At 39.2% G+C, this 13,297-nt stretch overlaps 1 protein-coding gene across 4 annotated transcripts; it reads left to right on the top strand.

Moving 5' to 3' along the window:
- Positions 1 to 1,783: 1,783 nt before the first annotated feature.
- Positions 1,784 to 12,126, top strand: LOC114559636 (troponin I, fast skeletal muscle). Of its 4 annotated transcripts, none has more exons than XM_028584411.1 (7): positions 1,784 to 1,920; positions 4,347 to 4,379; positions 8,958 to 8,997; positions 9,083 to 9,211; positions 10,648 to 10,737; positions 11,250 to 11,423; positions 11,784 to 12,126. In XM_028584411.1, the coding sequence occupies exons 2-7, from the start codon at positions 4,372 to 4,374 to the stop codon at positions 11,856 to 11,858; spliced, it is 516 nt and encodes a 171-aa protein (XP_028440212.1). In that variant the 5' UTR covers positions 1,784 to 1,920; positions 4,347 to 4,371; the 3' UTR covers positions 11,859 to 12,126. The 4 variants fall into 4 exon arrangements, with proteins under 4 accessions (XP_028440212.1, XP_028440211.1, XP_028440213.1 ...); XM_028584410.1 differs by having other exon boundaries at positions 1,788 to 1,916; XM_028584412.1 differs by having other exon boundaries at positions 1,918 to 2,008.
- Positions 12,127 to 13,297: the final 1,171 nt, after the last annotated feature.

Genomic DNA, 13,297 nt, shown 5'->3' with positions numbered 1-13,297 from the left:
TGAAGTTCTTAATGAAAAAAAAAATGTACATCTGGTTTCACCCCGGATGGTTAAAACAAAGAAAAATCTATTGTTTTTTTTTTTTTTTTTTTTATTTAGTTTTGCAATCCTAAATCACATATTTTGAGTCAGTCAATTCTATTCTTGCACTTCCTCATGCTACTTATTAGGTTTTGTTGAGTACATTTCACTCAGAAATACTAGGTAAATGTGTATTTTCTGTGTTTTCTTTCCAATAGTCAGACTTGAAGATTGTTATGGAAGCAAAATAGCCCAAAATGTAAAAAACAGTGCTTTTGCCAGTTGTGTCTAGATTTAACATGACCACACGTATTTCGTTGGTGCGTTTAAAATCTTCTAGTCTGTGACTTATGAGTGACTTTATGACAGACTGTCTTTTCAGAGTCCTCTGCTAGGTATTAGATGGATATCATTCAACGTTTCAGTGACATTATGACAGAGTGTCTTAGATGTGAGATGGTGTCAGACTTTAGTCTTTCAGAGTTTTTTTAGTCTTTTTGTAGGCATTAGATGTATACCAGTTTTTTTTTTCAAGATTCTTCTATTAAAAAAACTACTTTTGGCAGATAATCCATCTGATTTGTGTGTAACTTTAGTTCAAATGCCCAGAGGGACCGAAATGTTAGTTTCTTTAATAAATGGTGACGTTGTACTAAGAGCGGAGTGCAGGAGTTTCCTTTTTTTCCAAGTCTTGGTAGTAAAATCTTCAAGTTTGTGACTTATAATCAGTGACTTTATGACAGTCTTAAGATGTGAGATGGTGCCAGATTTCAGTTTTATCAGAGTCTTTGCAAACATCTTTTAAGAGTCTTTTCAGAGTCTTCTGCTAGGTATCAGATGGATATCATTCAACGTTTCAGTGACATTATGACAGACTGTCTTTAGATGGGAGATGGTGTCAGACTTTAGTCTTTTCAGGATCATTTTAGAGTCTTTTTGAAGGCATTAGATGTATACCATTTTGTTTTTCAAGATTCTTCTATTAAAAAAACTACTTTTGGCAGATAATCCATCTGATTTGGGTGTAACTGTAGTTTAGATGTACAGAGGGACCGAAACGTTAGTTTCTTTAATAAACGGGGATGCTGTACTAAGAGCGGAGTGCAGGATTTCCCTTTTCTCCCCAAGTCTTGGTAGTCAAATCTTCAAGTCTGTGACTTATAATCAGTGACTTTATGACAGGCTGTCTTTAGATGTGAGATGGTGCCAGATTTCAGTCTTATCAGAGTCTTTTCAGTGTTTTCAGTCTTTTCAGAGTCTTTTCAAAAGTCTTTTTAGAGTCCTTTCAGAGTCTTCTGCTAGGTATTAGATGGATATCATTTAATGTTCCAGTGACTTTATGACAGAGTGTCTTAGATGTGAGATGGTGTCAGACTTTAGTCTTTTCAGAGTCTTCTGCTAGGTATTAGATGTATACCAATTTTTTAAAGAGGGTTAACTTTTAACTTTTGGCAGATAATCCACCTGATTTGTGTGTAACTTTAGTTTCAAACCTCCTGCTGGGTGTGACTGTTCTCACCCCGGAGCTGCTAAGCCGCTGCTGTAAAGTAAAGTGAAGTGAATATGTGAGCATTAATCTCTGATTGTGTAACAATCGTGGCCCGTCTCCCTGCGCCGGTCTCTGACGGGGGGGGGGGGAACCTGAGAGCGAGTGTTTGGCGAGCACCCCTTGGGACGTTTTGTTTTTTTCTTCCTGCCGGCAGAAATTTACGATGTTCCTGGGAGAGTTGCGGTGGTATTTCTGGAGCCTGGCGGCCCATTGGTCTGAAGTGGCTCCGCTACCATAAGGAGGGCTGAGTTTTGTGCTGAGCCAGCGTCTCACACCTTATATACCCTCTTTAATCTTTAGTGTTTCGCTCCCTCTTCGTCTTCCTCCTCCTCCAGTCACGTTCTGTGTAGGTGAGAGTCTCCTCAGCTCGGCTTCGTTCGTCTCGCTCCTGCAGGGAACAAAAACACACACACACACAGAGAGGTTTCGGGGCAACAGGTGCGGACTTTAAGCCTTGCTTTTTTAACAGGATTTGACTTAAAGGTGCTGCTGCAGGTGTGACCTCTGACCCCCTGAGGCAGAACCAGTCAGACGCTGAGACTTACCGGACGTTACGGAGGAGGGCTCCTTGAGGTTAACGTCTTTCGGGTTAAAGTTTGGACTTTTTGGGGAGAGTTTCATTCTGCATTTTTTTCATTTGCTCGTTGCGACGCCGTTTGGATGCTTCGTTAAGCTTGCGTGTTGTCGGTGAAAGCTCAAATAATAGTTCGAGTTTGCCAGTATGGATGTTTGATCTTTTAAAGCGCTTGGGTGCATTTGGTGCTAATTATGCGTGAAATTGAATTCCCCTTGAAGGTAAAAAATGTTGAATTGTTTGCTTGGCTGTGGAGATAATGCATGTATTTATACGCACAGCTGACTAAAAGACTCTTATTTTGAAATGATTGATTGTGGGTGTACCAATTGAACACTGTATATTCCCCATAATTAGTACCAAATTTTATTTTTATTTTCCAGGGAAATTCTCAAGTTAGTTGGAAGAAGTTACAACATAAAAAACAAACCTACTGCAGATTTTAGTTATGAATGAAAATAGATTTCTTTTTGTGAGTCTGAAGGACATTGTTCTTGCTGACCCACGGTGATTTGATGTCTGTGTGAAAATGAGAAGATCTGACAGAAGTATTGCAGAATGAAGGAATCTAGACAGTGACGGACTGGCCATCTGGAATTTGGGCAAATGCCAGAAGGGCCGCCCCTCTACGGGCCACTACTCATAATATGTCTTTGGTTAATTTTAATAAGTTATATTATGCACGCAGCCACAAATATTTCTAGATTGTACTGCGGCCAGATGGAAAGATTCACTCGAAGGCAGAGTTACTAATTTCCAAGCTAGGTTTTTGACAAAAATAGGGCCAGTGTGTGTGGCTGTTTTTTTACTCCCAGTCCGTCACTGAATCAAGATCTCACAGTACAGTAGTTGATTTAAAAACTCTAAATCTCTTTTTTTTTTTTTTTTTTTTTTGTACAAAGATGGATTCTGCTTATTAAGAAACAGTAATTTTGGCAGATAATCCATCTGATTTGTGTGTAACTTTAGTTCAAATGTCCAGAGGGACCAAAACGTTGGTTTCTTTAATAAATGGTGACGTTGTAGTAACAGCGGAGTGCAGGAGTTTCCTTTTTTTTCCAAGTCTTGGTAGTAAAATCTTTAAGTCTGTGACTTATAATCAGTGACTTTATGACAAACGGTCTTTAGATGTGAGATAGTGCCAAATTTAGTCTTTTTAGAGTCTTTGCAAAAGTCTTTTTAGATTAGATCAGTTTTTTTAAAGATTCTTCTTCTTAAAAATCTAAAACTTTTGGCAGATAATCCACTTGATTTGTGTGTAACTTTAGTTTCAAACTAAGTCTTTTTAGTCTTTTCAGAGTCTTTTCAGAGTCTTTTTAGTCTTTTCAGAGTGGTTTTAGTCTTTTCAGAGGGTTTTTAGTCTTTTCAGAGTCTTTATAGTCTTTTCAGAGGGTTTTTAGTCTTTTCAGAGTCTTTTTAGTATTTTCAGAGTCTTTTTAGAGTCTTTATAGTCTTTTCAGAGTCTTTTTTGTCTTTTTAGAGTCTTTTTAGTATTTTCAGAGTCTTTTCAGAGTCTTCTGCTAGGAATTAGATGGATGTCATTCAAAGTTTCAGTGATATTATGATAGACTGTCTTTAGATGTGTGATGGTGTCAGACTTTAAGTCTTTTCAGAGTCTTCTAGTAGGCATTAGATGTATACCAGTTTTTTAAGATTCTTCTTCTTAAAAACAGAAACTTTTGGCAGATAATTCACCTTTTAGTTACCTGATTTAAAAACAGCCTGAATTACAGCGCCTTCATTTCCATTTCTTTTTAGAAAGTGTTACGGTTTCTAATTCTTAAACGTGGTGACGTGAAGCAAGTTTCCGGGTCACACCTCGGCGTCGGCCGGCCGGGGGTTGCATGCCTGCAGGATGTCTGAATTAACGGCCTCGGCGTTAACGGCTGGCACCGCGTGCTTGGCGCCACATTTGGTTCCTCCGCCGCTGGTGGCATTTAGGGCTCGGATCAGAAGTTAAATTCCAGGCGGGAAGGTCTGCAGAGGGAAGGGTCGGGTGTGTGGGGGCCCGTCCAAAATTAGCCGGTTTGTGATCTCTCCGGCGGGCGCTTTCCTTTCTTTTCTTTTTTTTTCCATGATCATGAAGCGTATCGTCTTCCCTGCTGCAGGTCAAAGGTCTCTGATCGATAACACGGATGCTACGAGAGATCAGCTGGGTGGAACCGGTCGGCTCGTATTTAACTGTTTTCTGTCTCCCAACAGGGTGTGACCAACACAAAACGCCAACATGTCTGAGTGAGTACACGTCTTCTTTTCTTTCTTTCTTTCTTTCTTTCTTTCTTTCTTTCTTTCTTTTTTTCTGTTTTTCTGTTTCTTCTGATACCAGAAGGTACACAAAACATAGGATTTTTTTGTTATGTTTTAGCCTACTGGGTTATATAGAGTATACTCAGTTTCTGTAACTTTCATCTTCGTAATTCATGTTAAAAGGGTGTAATAAGCTCAAGATTCAGCCTACACCTTTTCGGTCCTGTTTGTTTCTTATATATATATATATTAGTATTGTTTTGTTTGTGGAAGTAAAAGCAATATGTTTTGTATGTTGCTTGCTATCAGTGCATTGACTGTTGTAGGTTACAGATGGCCAAAAAAAACTCAAATAATCAATCAATTAGTCAATTAATCAATCAATTTGCAACACAGGACTGTTTTAAATTTAATTAAGTTCATTTCAAAATCTCGCCGACATCACACGCCGGTACTTAGTAACACGGAATGTTACTAAGTACATTTACTCCAGTACTGTACTTCAGTACCACATGTTGAGGTACTTGTACTTTACTTGTAGTCTTTTTCTTTTCATGGCACTTTCTACTTCTACTCTGCTACATTTTAGAGAGAAATATTGGACTTTTTACTCCCCTACATTCATCTGTTCCAGCTTTAGTTACTAATTACTTTAGTTACACAGAACACATGTAGTTTATAAAATCTGATGTTTGATTCTAAAGTAAAGCCAACAATATAATTAGATTTAGTGGATTAAATCTGGCACCCATATATCAGTTATATATATATATCCCAATACATTTTTGCCCGCCTAGTTTTTGTCAATTTTTACAACATCTTTGGCGCTTTCTTTCAACGTTTTTGAGGGTTTTTACTGCATTCATGACGCTTTTTCTACATTTTTGGCGCTTTTTCCGACGTCTTTGGCATTTCTTTCGACATTTTTGCCGACCAAACTGTAAGGGACAAGACTACATGTGACATGCAATAATACAGTTAGAGATATTTAGACTTTTTGTGATGACATAAAAGAAATAAATTCGACATGTTTGGCCCTGGATGTGATCCTCATTTTCTAATGTGGCCCTTACTGAAGTTGAGTTTGACCCCCCCTGTTTGACCGTTGAACACACAACTGTTAAGTAGATTTTCCTGATGATACTTACATACTTTCACTTAAGTCACATTTTCAATGCAGTACTTTTACTTGTAACAGAGTTGTTTTTTTACAGTGTGGTATTAGCACTCTTACTGTAGTGAAGGATCTGAATTCTTCTTCCACCGCTGGTGCATTCAAAGACATCTCACACTGAGGAAACACTGTATTTATTTTACACGGGTGTATAAATTCCTGATAATCTCAGAGTAAGTCTTGGATTTAAACACCAGCGTAGATCTCAGATAGTGGGTCACAACATGTTGTCCTGACTCACACACTCACACTCACACACAGGTCTGTATCACTATCTTTGTGGGGACCCGTCATTGACATAATGCATGCCCTAGCCCCTTACCCTAACCTTAACCATAACAACTAAATGCCTAACCTTAACACTTACCCTAACCTTAACCATAACAACTAAATGCCTAACCTTGACCCTTACCCTCACCCTAACCATAACCTAATTCTATCCCTAATCCTAAAACCAAGTCTTAACCCTCAAACAGCCCTTTAAACTCGTGGGGTCCAGCATTTTGGTCCCCACGAGGCTGTACAGCCCCGACAAGGATACTGTAGTCCCTGGTTTTTGGACCCCACGAATATAGTAAAACAGGTACCTCACTCACACACACACACACACACACACACACACACACACACACACACACACACACACACACACACACACACACACACACACACACCCCCGCACACGGTAGGTGTGATTAAAAAGAAGAGTCCTTCTCTTTAAAAGGCCTCTACACATGCAAGGGCGTAACTTTGGGTTCAACATTGGGGGTTGTTGAGGTCCCGGGACATGTCTGCATAGATAAAAAAAAATGCGATATACAAAGTATAGACAGGTATAGACAGGTGGTGCATAGATAAGAAATATAGTGCAGTGTTATAAGAGTAAAATAAATATGGCTATGTAATTTGAACAATGTATGAACAACATGTACAGATATGTAGTGTATTAGCAGAATATATAATAAGAAAAACTGAATAAATATGGATATTCTGTGTGAACCATATAGACAGATATGTAGAGTATGTACAGCTATGTGCAGTGTGGTAACATTATAAGAGCAGTAGAGTAAGTTTACATGTGTACATGTTGGGAAATTCGAGACAAAGTTCAAATTGAGTTGGTTTTGTTGAGTTGAGAACCAGTTGTTTGTTTCCTGAGAGGCTTTCTAGAATGGAAAGCACTATTTAAATCCAAATAAATCTCCATATATTAAGTATTAATAAATGGAGTTAACTTATGGAGTTAAGTTGTAAGTATGTATTGTTTGAGGGGTTATGATCGATTACGATAGCGGAGTAGCCAGACCTGACCTGTCTGCTGTCCATAACAAAAAGAAAAATGGAGAAAACAGGTGGAATGTAACTAAGTACATGTACTACAGTACTGTACTTCAGTACCAAATGTTGAGGTACTTTACTTGTAGTCTTTTTCTTTTCATGCCACTTTCTACTTCTACTCCGCTACATTTCAGAAAGAAATATTGTATTTTTTACTCCACTACATTCATCTGTTACAGCTTTAGTTACTAGTTACTTTAGTTACTCCCCTACATTCATCTGTTACAGCTTTAGTTACTAGTTACTTTAGTTACTCCGCTACATTCATCTGTTCCAGCTTTAGTTACTAGTTACTTTAGTTACTAGTTACTTTACACATTCAGATTCCTGCACACAGAACACATGTAGTTTATAAAATCTGATGTTTGATCCCAAAGTAAACTAGCCGACAATATAACGGACTACAAGTCGTGCTGAGATGATCAGACCACACGTGTCAAACTCGAGGCCCGTGGGCCAAATCTGACCCCCATTTAATCAATTAAGGGTCACAATCCATGTTCCTGTACAGGGAACTCGCTTTTGCAAGTATTTTGCGAGGGAAAACCTTCCTTTTAAGCGCAGGAGGCTGAGACAGACAGTTGTCGAGACGTCGGGGGGGTCTGAGCTGATGCGAGCGCAGCAGGTGAAGGCCCCAGGTCAGAGAGAATGTCAGCCTGCAGCTTCAGATGACAGCAGCTGCTGAGTGTGCATACAGCAGCCAGACAGTCTCCATAATTAAATTATTTATATTCGGGGGTATTTAAAGTAGCATTTTAATGTGATATTATAAATCTGTCTCTCTTTCTTTTTTTTCCAACTCAAATCAATCAATGCGTTTGGAAGCATTTCACGTGTTTACGTCTCCCACCTCCCTGCAGTGATGTGGCATCAGTCTGAGGGTCTTACTCTATATCAGGGGTCTTCAACTTCAACGTTTTTTTAAGCCAAGGACCCTTTAGCTGAAAGGGAGGCAGAGTAGGGACCCCCTACTACTGTACATACAGTACGGGCCAAAAGTTTGGACACACCTTCTCATTCAATGCGTTTCCTTTTTATTTTCATGACTATTTACATCGTAGATTCTCCCTGAAGGCATCAAAACTATGATATAAATAAAAATATAAGACATGTTTTCAGTTATTTCACACTTTTTTGTTAAGTACATAATTCCATATGTGTTCATTCATAGTTTTGATGCCTTCAGTGAGAATCTACAATGTAAATAGTCATGAAAATAATAAAGAAACACATTGAATGAGAAGGTGTGTCCAAACTTTTGGCCTGGACTGTATATTGACAAAATTGAGTTGCATGTTAAACTGGGCCGGATGGATGAAAATTAATAGATATATATTATTCATACATCATGTTTTAATGTTAAACATATATGTGGAAGGCACAGTGAATTCTTTTAAAATTATGTATGGATTTTATTGTACAGCATTTTAATATTGAGGTTTTATGTGGCTTTGTTTGTCTGTTTTTGTGCTGTGTCCTCTTATGTGTTGACTTTGCACTCTGAGCTACTTGCACATTTTTTCCAATGTGGGTTACACTGCGCAAATGGCTAATAAAGTCAATCTGAATCTGAATCTTAAGCCTAACTGTATGGCTACCTATATTAAGCTTATCTTCAATGTGTAAATGAAATGGTTTTCTTTTCACAAATAGGCCAAATTACCTTTCCTAATAATAGGTTGGATTCATATTATTGTATATTTTCAGACATATTTGAATTTTGAAAAAAAGAAACTTTCAAAAACATTTTAGACATAATATGGCGGTCCCCCCTGCACTTACTCTGAGGACCCCCTAGGGGTCACGGACCCGCTGTTGAATATCTCTGCTCTATATCTCTATACTATATTTTTCGCACTATGGCCACCTCACTTTATTTTAAAATACTTTTTATATAATGCCACTTTACATTCATTCAGTACTTTTTGCACATTGTCTGTTGTTTGCCTGTATTATCTAATCTAATCTTACTCTCTGCAAGAGAGTCAGTAAGTGTATTCCCCTCCATTGTTCTTAAAGAAAAGAAGCTAATGACCGAAATGTCTCTCTCACAGCGGAAAGAAAATGACGTCCAGCCGCCGGCATCATCTGAAGGTGAGAATCAAACTTTCTTTTCCGTCCGTACGTCGTTAACTTCTTAGTTTAAGTCTGACTTGTTGATCATCTCGCCTCCCTGCAGAGTCTGATCCTCTCTATCGGTGCCGGCTGGATCGAGCAGGAGAAGAAGGACCTCGTGGCGGCGAAGGCGGCCTACATGGCTGAGAACTGCCCCGCCCCCGATCTCAGCGGAGACCAGGCCGCCCTCATGGTGAGACCCAAGTATTCTGTTAAAGCTATGGTGTGTAGTTTCTGTCGCCCGCCATGAGGACAACACTGTTGGCGCGGCCACGTGATACAAGCCTTCTGTGATCACACATTTTCATTTCATGTTTATTTGAATAGGGACAAATGCTACTTTATAGACATTTGTGCAACAAATCACCAATATGCAGCATCACAGCATTTATAGCTATTGCTAATTCCCAATGCCCGTGCCTAGATGGGCTTTAAAACAGTACAAAAAAACATTAACATTAAAATACATGAAGCACATACACATACAAGTCACATCAAAGTGCCCAAGTATCTGGTGTGATCCACAAAGTATCTGGTGCGACCCAGGAAGTATCTGGTGCAACCCAGGAAGTATCTGGTGCTCATGAGAAACCAACTTGAGTAGCAGTCAGAAATGTACCTGATAGTGTCATCAACAAACTAAAGATGATAAGGTAACCGTTAACCGATTTCATGCTGTGAATGTGAAATATTAACTCTAGCCACATAATGTTAGCAGTACTTTGTTAGTATCATTTTTCTATCCTTAGATTGGTTTCTTGTGAGCACCAGATACTTTTACGTGCGCACCAGAAAGTATCCTGTGCGCACGAGGAAAAAAAAATTCCCCCTGTCCCTTTAGAAGCTACGTTGAAAGCAGTGAAGGTGTTTAAAGGTATAGAAGAGAGGGAGGCAGCGTGTGAATGTGCCGGCTGACCAGTAGTTTGTGTCCGTGAATCTGGGGGGCGGAGCTTCTGAAGGGAGGGCTGTATTTTCCGGGATTGTTTGGGTGCCGCCGGATGTTCCACCGGATGTTACCTTCCTCTTTCTTTGTGTTGGCATTTGTGACTAAGGTTAATTGCTCCTCAGATCTCTGCAGGGTAAATCCAGACAGCTAGCTAGACTATCTGTCCAATCTGAGTTTTCTGTTGCACGACTAAAACTACTTTTGAACGTACACATGTTCCACCAAAACAAGTTCCTTCCTGAAACTATTTAGCAGAGGCACCGTGGCTCCGTCCGGAGCTTAGCCCCACCCAAGACAACTGTGATTGGTTTAAAGAAATGCCAATTAACCAGAGCATGTTTTTCTCCCATCCCAGAATGCTGTGTGGACTAGCCAGACCTTCCTCCTCCGCGGCGCTGTGGAGGAAGGTCCGGCAGTGCGAGACTAATGCACCTTTTTTTACGAATTAGTTTTTGTGCATTTACCGTCTTTAATCAACAGGACAGGCATGACAGCATGAAAGGGGATAGAGAAGGGGAAGACATGCAGGAAACCTGCCGCAGGTCGGATACAAATCCTGGGCCTCTGCGTCGAGAAATAAACCTCTTCACATGGGCGCACACGCTCTACCAACTGAGCTACCCGGGCGCCCAGACTACTGCACCTTTAATACACGTTTGTTTGTCTGTTTTGTTGGCCAACAGGAGTTTTGTAAGAAGCTACACCAGGCTATCGACAAGGTGGACGAGGCGAGGTACGACGCCGAGGCCAAAGTTAAGAAGGCGGATGCAGAGGTGAGATGGGATGTTCTCAGGCCATCGTGTAGGTCTTTACGTGCTTGATGCCGTTTCCATCAACAACATTGTTAATAAAGATTTCAAGAGTGAACGGAGAATCACTGTTCAATTCACAGTTACAGTTTTTTCATGTTGTTTTACTCCATAGACGTGTAAAGGCATCCAATTCAGTCTTTTTTGTAGTTTGTTGATGCTTTCAATGCTTTTTTGACACATTTGAAGCTTATTTGAAGCTTTTGTTGAAGCTTTCTGTTCTTTTATTGAACAATTTTATCGTACTTTTTCCGACACTGTTGGCGTTTTTTTGTAAACTTTTTTTTTTTTTTTTTATGTTTTTTTCTACCTGTTTTGTGACACTTTTTCCGCCGCTTTTGGCGCTTTTTTAACAAGATTTTTTTTTTACTTTTATTGGCGCTTTTGAATTGTTTTTCCCAATGGTAAGTTTACTTAAGGTAAAGTTTACTTCAGTTAAAAGTATGTACCAACTCGTGATGTTTTTCTGCCTCGAGATTGATGATCTGAAGCTGAAGGTGGTGGATCTGGCCGGAGTGAAGAAACCCGCCCTGAAGAAAGTGCGTATGTCGGCCGATGCCATGCTGAAGGCTCTGCTGGGAGGACAACACAAGGTGACCATGGATCTGAGATCCAACCTGAAGCAGGTCAAGAAGGAAGTCAAAGAGGAGGTGAGACACATCGATCCCACAGGAGAAGAAGCTTGTAATGTAAACTTACCTTTTGAAATGTAATGGAGTAGAAGTATAACGTAAAATGAAATGGAAATAGAAAGTACAAATGCTTTAAATTGTGGTTGAATGGGGCGATGCCTGCGAGCTAGTTCATGCAGGCAATTCGAGCTGCACCGCTTTATACACATGTGACACGATTCACACTCCGTATTATTTACCAAACACACCATATTCATTTGGCGGTCTACTATATGTATTTTTGCATGTTGGGTGTGAGAACTGGTCGTCCTAGTTTGAGGTGATCCTGCAAACTTTGATGTTTTTTTGTAAATGAGTCTGTTTTCTTGTTCTCTGCAGACGACCGATGCGGGCGACTGGCGTAAGAACGTTGAGGGTAAGGCCGACAGGAAGAAGATGTTCGAGACTTCCTAAAAACCTTCCGACGGACGACCGCGGGGGGAAACGTCTCCGACAGAGGTCTGAGTGACTCAAAGTGTCTCTGTGTTCCTGATGGATGACGGCAGTTTAGACAGTTTTTTGTTATTTTTTTATTGTTTTTGTGATACCGTCGCCCCCCAAGATACTTAACTGACACCAAGTTACGGCAACATGTACTCAGTTAAAACGTTAAAAAAAACATAATTTCAAAATGTACAGGTTTTCATGAAATCATTAGAAATAAATGTTTTGAAATCAGGAACCATTTGTTTGTTACATTTATCTGCATATTAATCATTGTTTGTTTTGTTTTTACACCAAACTGACACTTAGATTTATGTTGGTTTTTTTTTACACACTGAGATATTTAGACTTCGAGAAACTCGAAAAAGCAGTCTTTACTCGAATAAATTTAACTTTCTTTTCAAAATATGATACAGAAAAGTCATCAGCCTTTCATATGACTGAAATGAGAACTTTTATGCCTGTTAGATTACGTTGAAAGCTTCAGAAACAAATCTAGTAAATCAGCTCTGTCTCCTAAAAATTACGTTCCCATTGAGGGAAACTGCATTCTCAATTACATTTTGGGGAAAACATATTTTTCTGGATTACCAGTTTTGGATGTATTACAAATATGTTTCTAACAAACACGGGACTTTCACCCAGGAGACTGCTGTTTGTGTCCTGTGTGAAACCAAAAGTCAACGTTGACTTGTTTACGTAACCTACTTAATCTACGTACGTAACTACGTTAACAAAACTTATTTTAACCCAAACCATGATCTTATCCTGCACCTAACCAAGTAGTTTTGTGTTGATTCACAACCACACGTTTAAAACAGCAACCGTTTCATCACGTGCGCCTGTCGCTGGTAAATATGTTTCCCTCGAAACAGAATTGTTTTGTTAAATGTAGTTTAGTTGTATGGGCAGGTAATTTTTTAGGAGACACGGTTGAGTAAGTGGACCTTGAGTTAAGTTTTTCTTTCGTCTGACTGTAATAAAGAGAAGACGTCAAGACACCTCCGTGACGTTTTAAGTACATATAAAACTTAGCAAACAATTGATCAACCCATCGAATAGTCAATGAAATCCTTCTACTGGTGTCTTTAGAATTATTACTTTGTTTTTAAAATACTTAAAGCCAATAATACATGAACATGTTAAACTAAATATTGATTGATAATATCTAAACATCTAATATTTTCGTAGCAAATAACTCAATCTTATGAAGCAACTGTGCAACGTCTTGTTTAAGTACAAATCAACTTCTTTTACAATGTTGTCTAGAAATTACTTTGAGTGTCTTTGAGGAATAGACATTTTGGGCAATATGTTTATTGCTGTTTTTTGAGAGTGAGATCAGGATCAGGGGAAGGCTATGAAATTTATGTCTGCTTAGCTTTAGCTTAGCATGAAGACTGGAAGCA

The sequence above is a fragment of the Perca flavescens genome, chromosome 8 (assembly GCF_004354835.1).
Source record: "Perca flavescens isolate YP-PL-M2 chromosome 8, PFLA_1.0, whole genome shotgun sequence".
NCBI lineage: Eukaryota > Metazoa > Chordata > Actinopteri > Perciformes > Percidae > Perca > Perca flavescens.
This window is presented reverse-complemented; position numbering and strand designations above follow the sequence as displayed.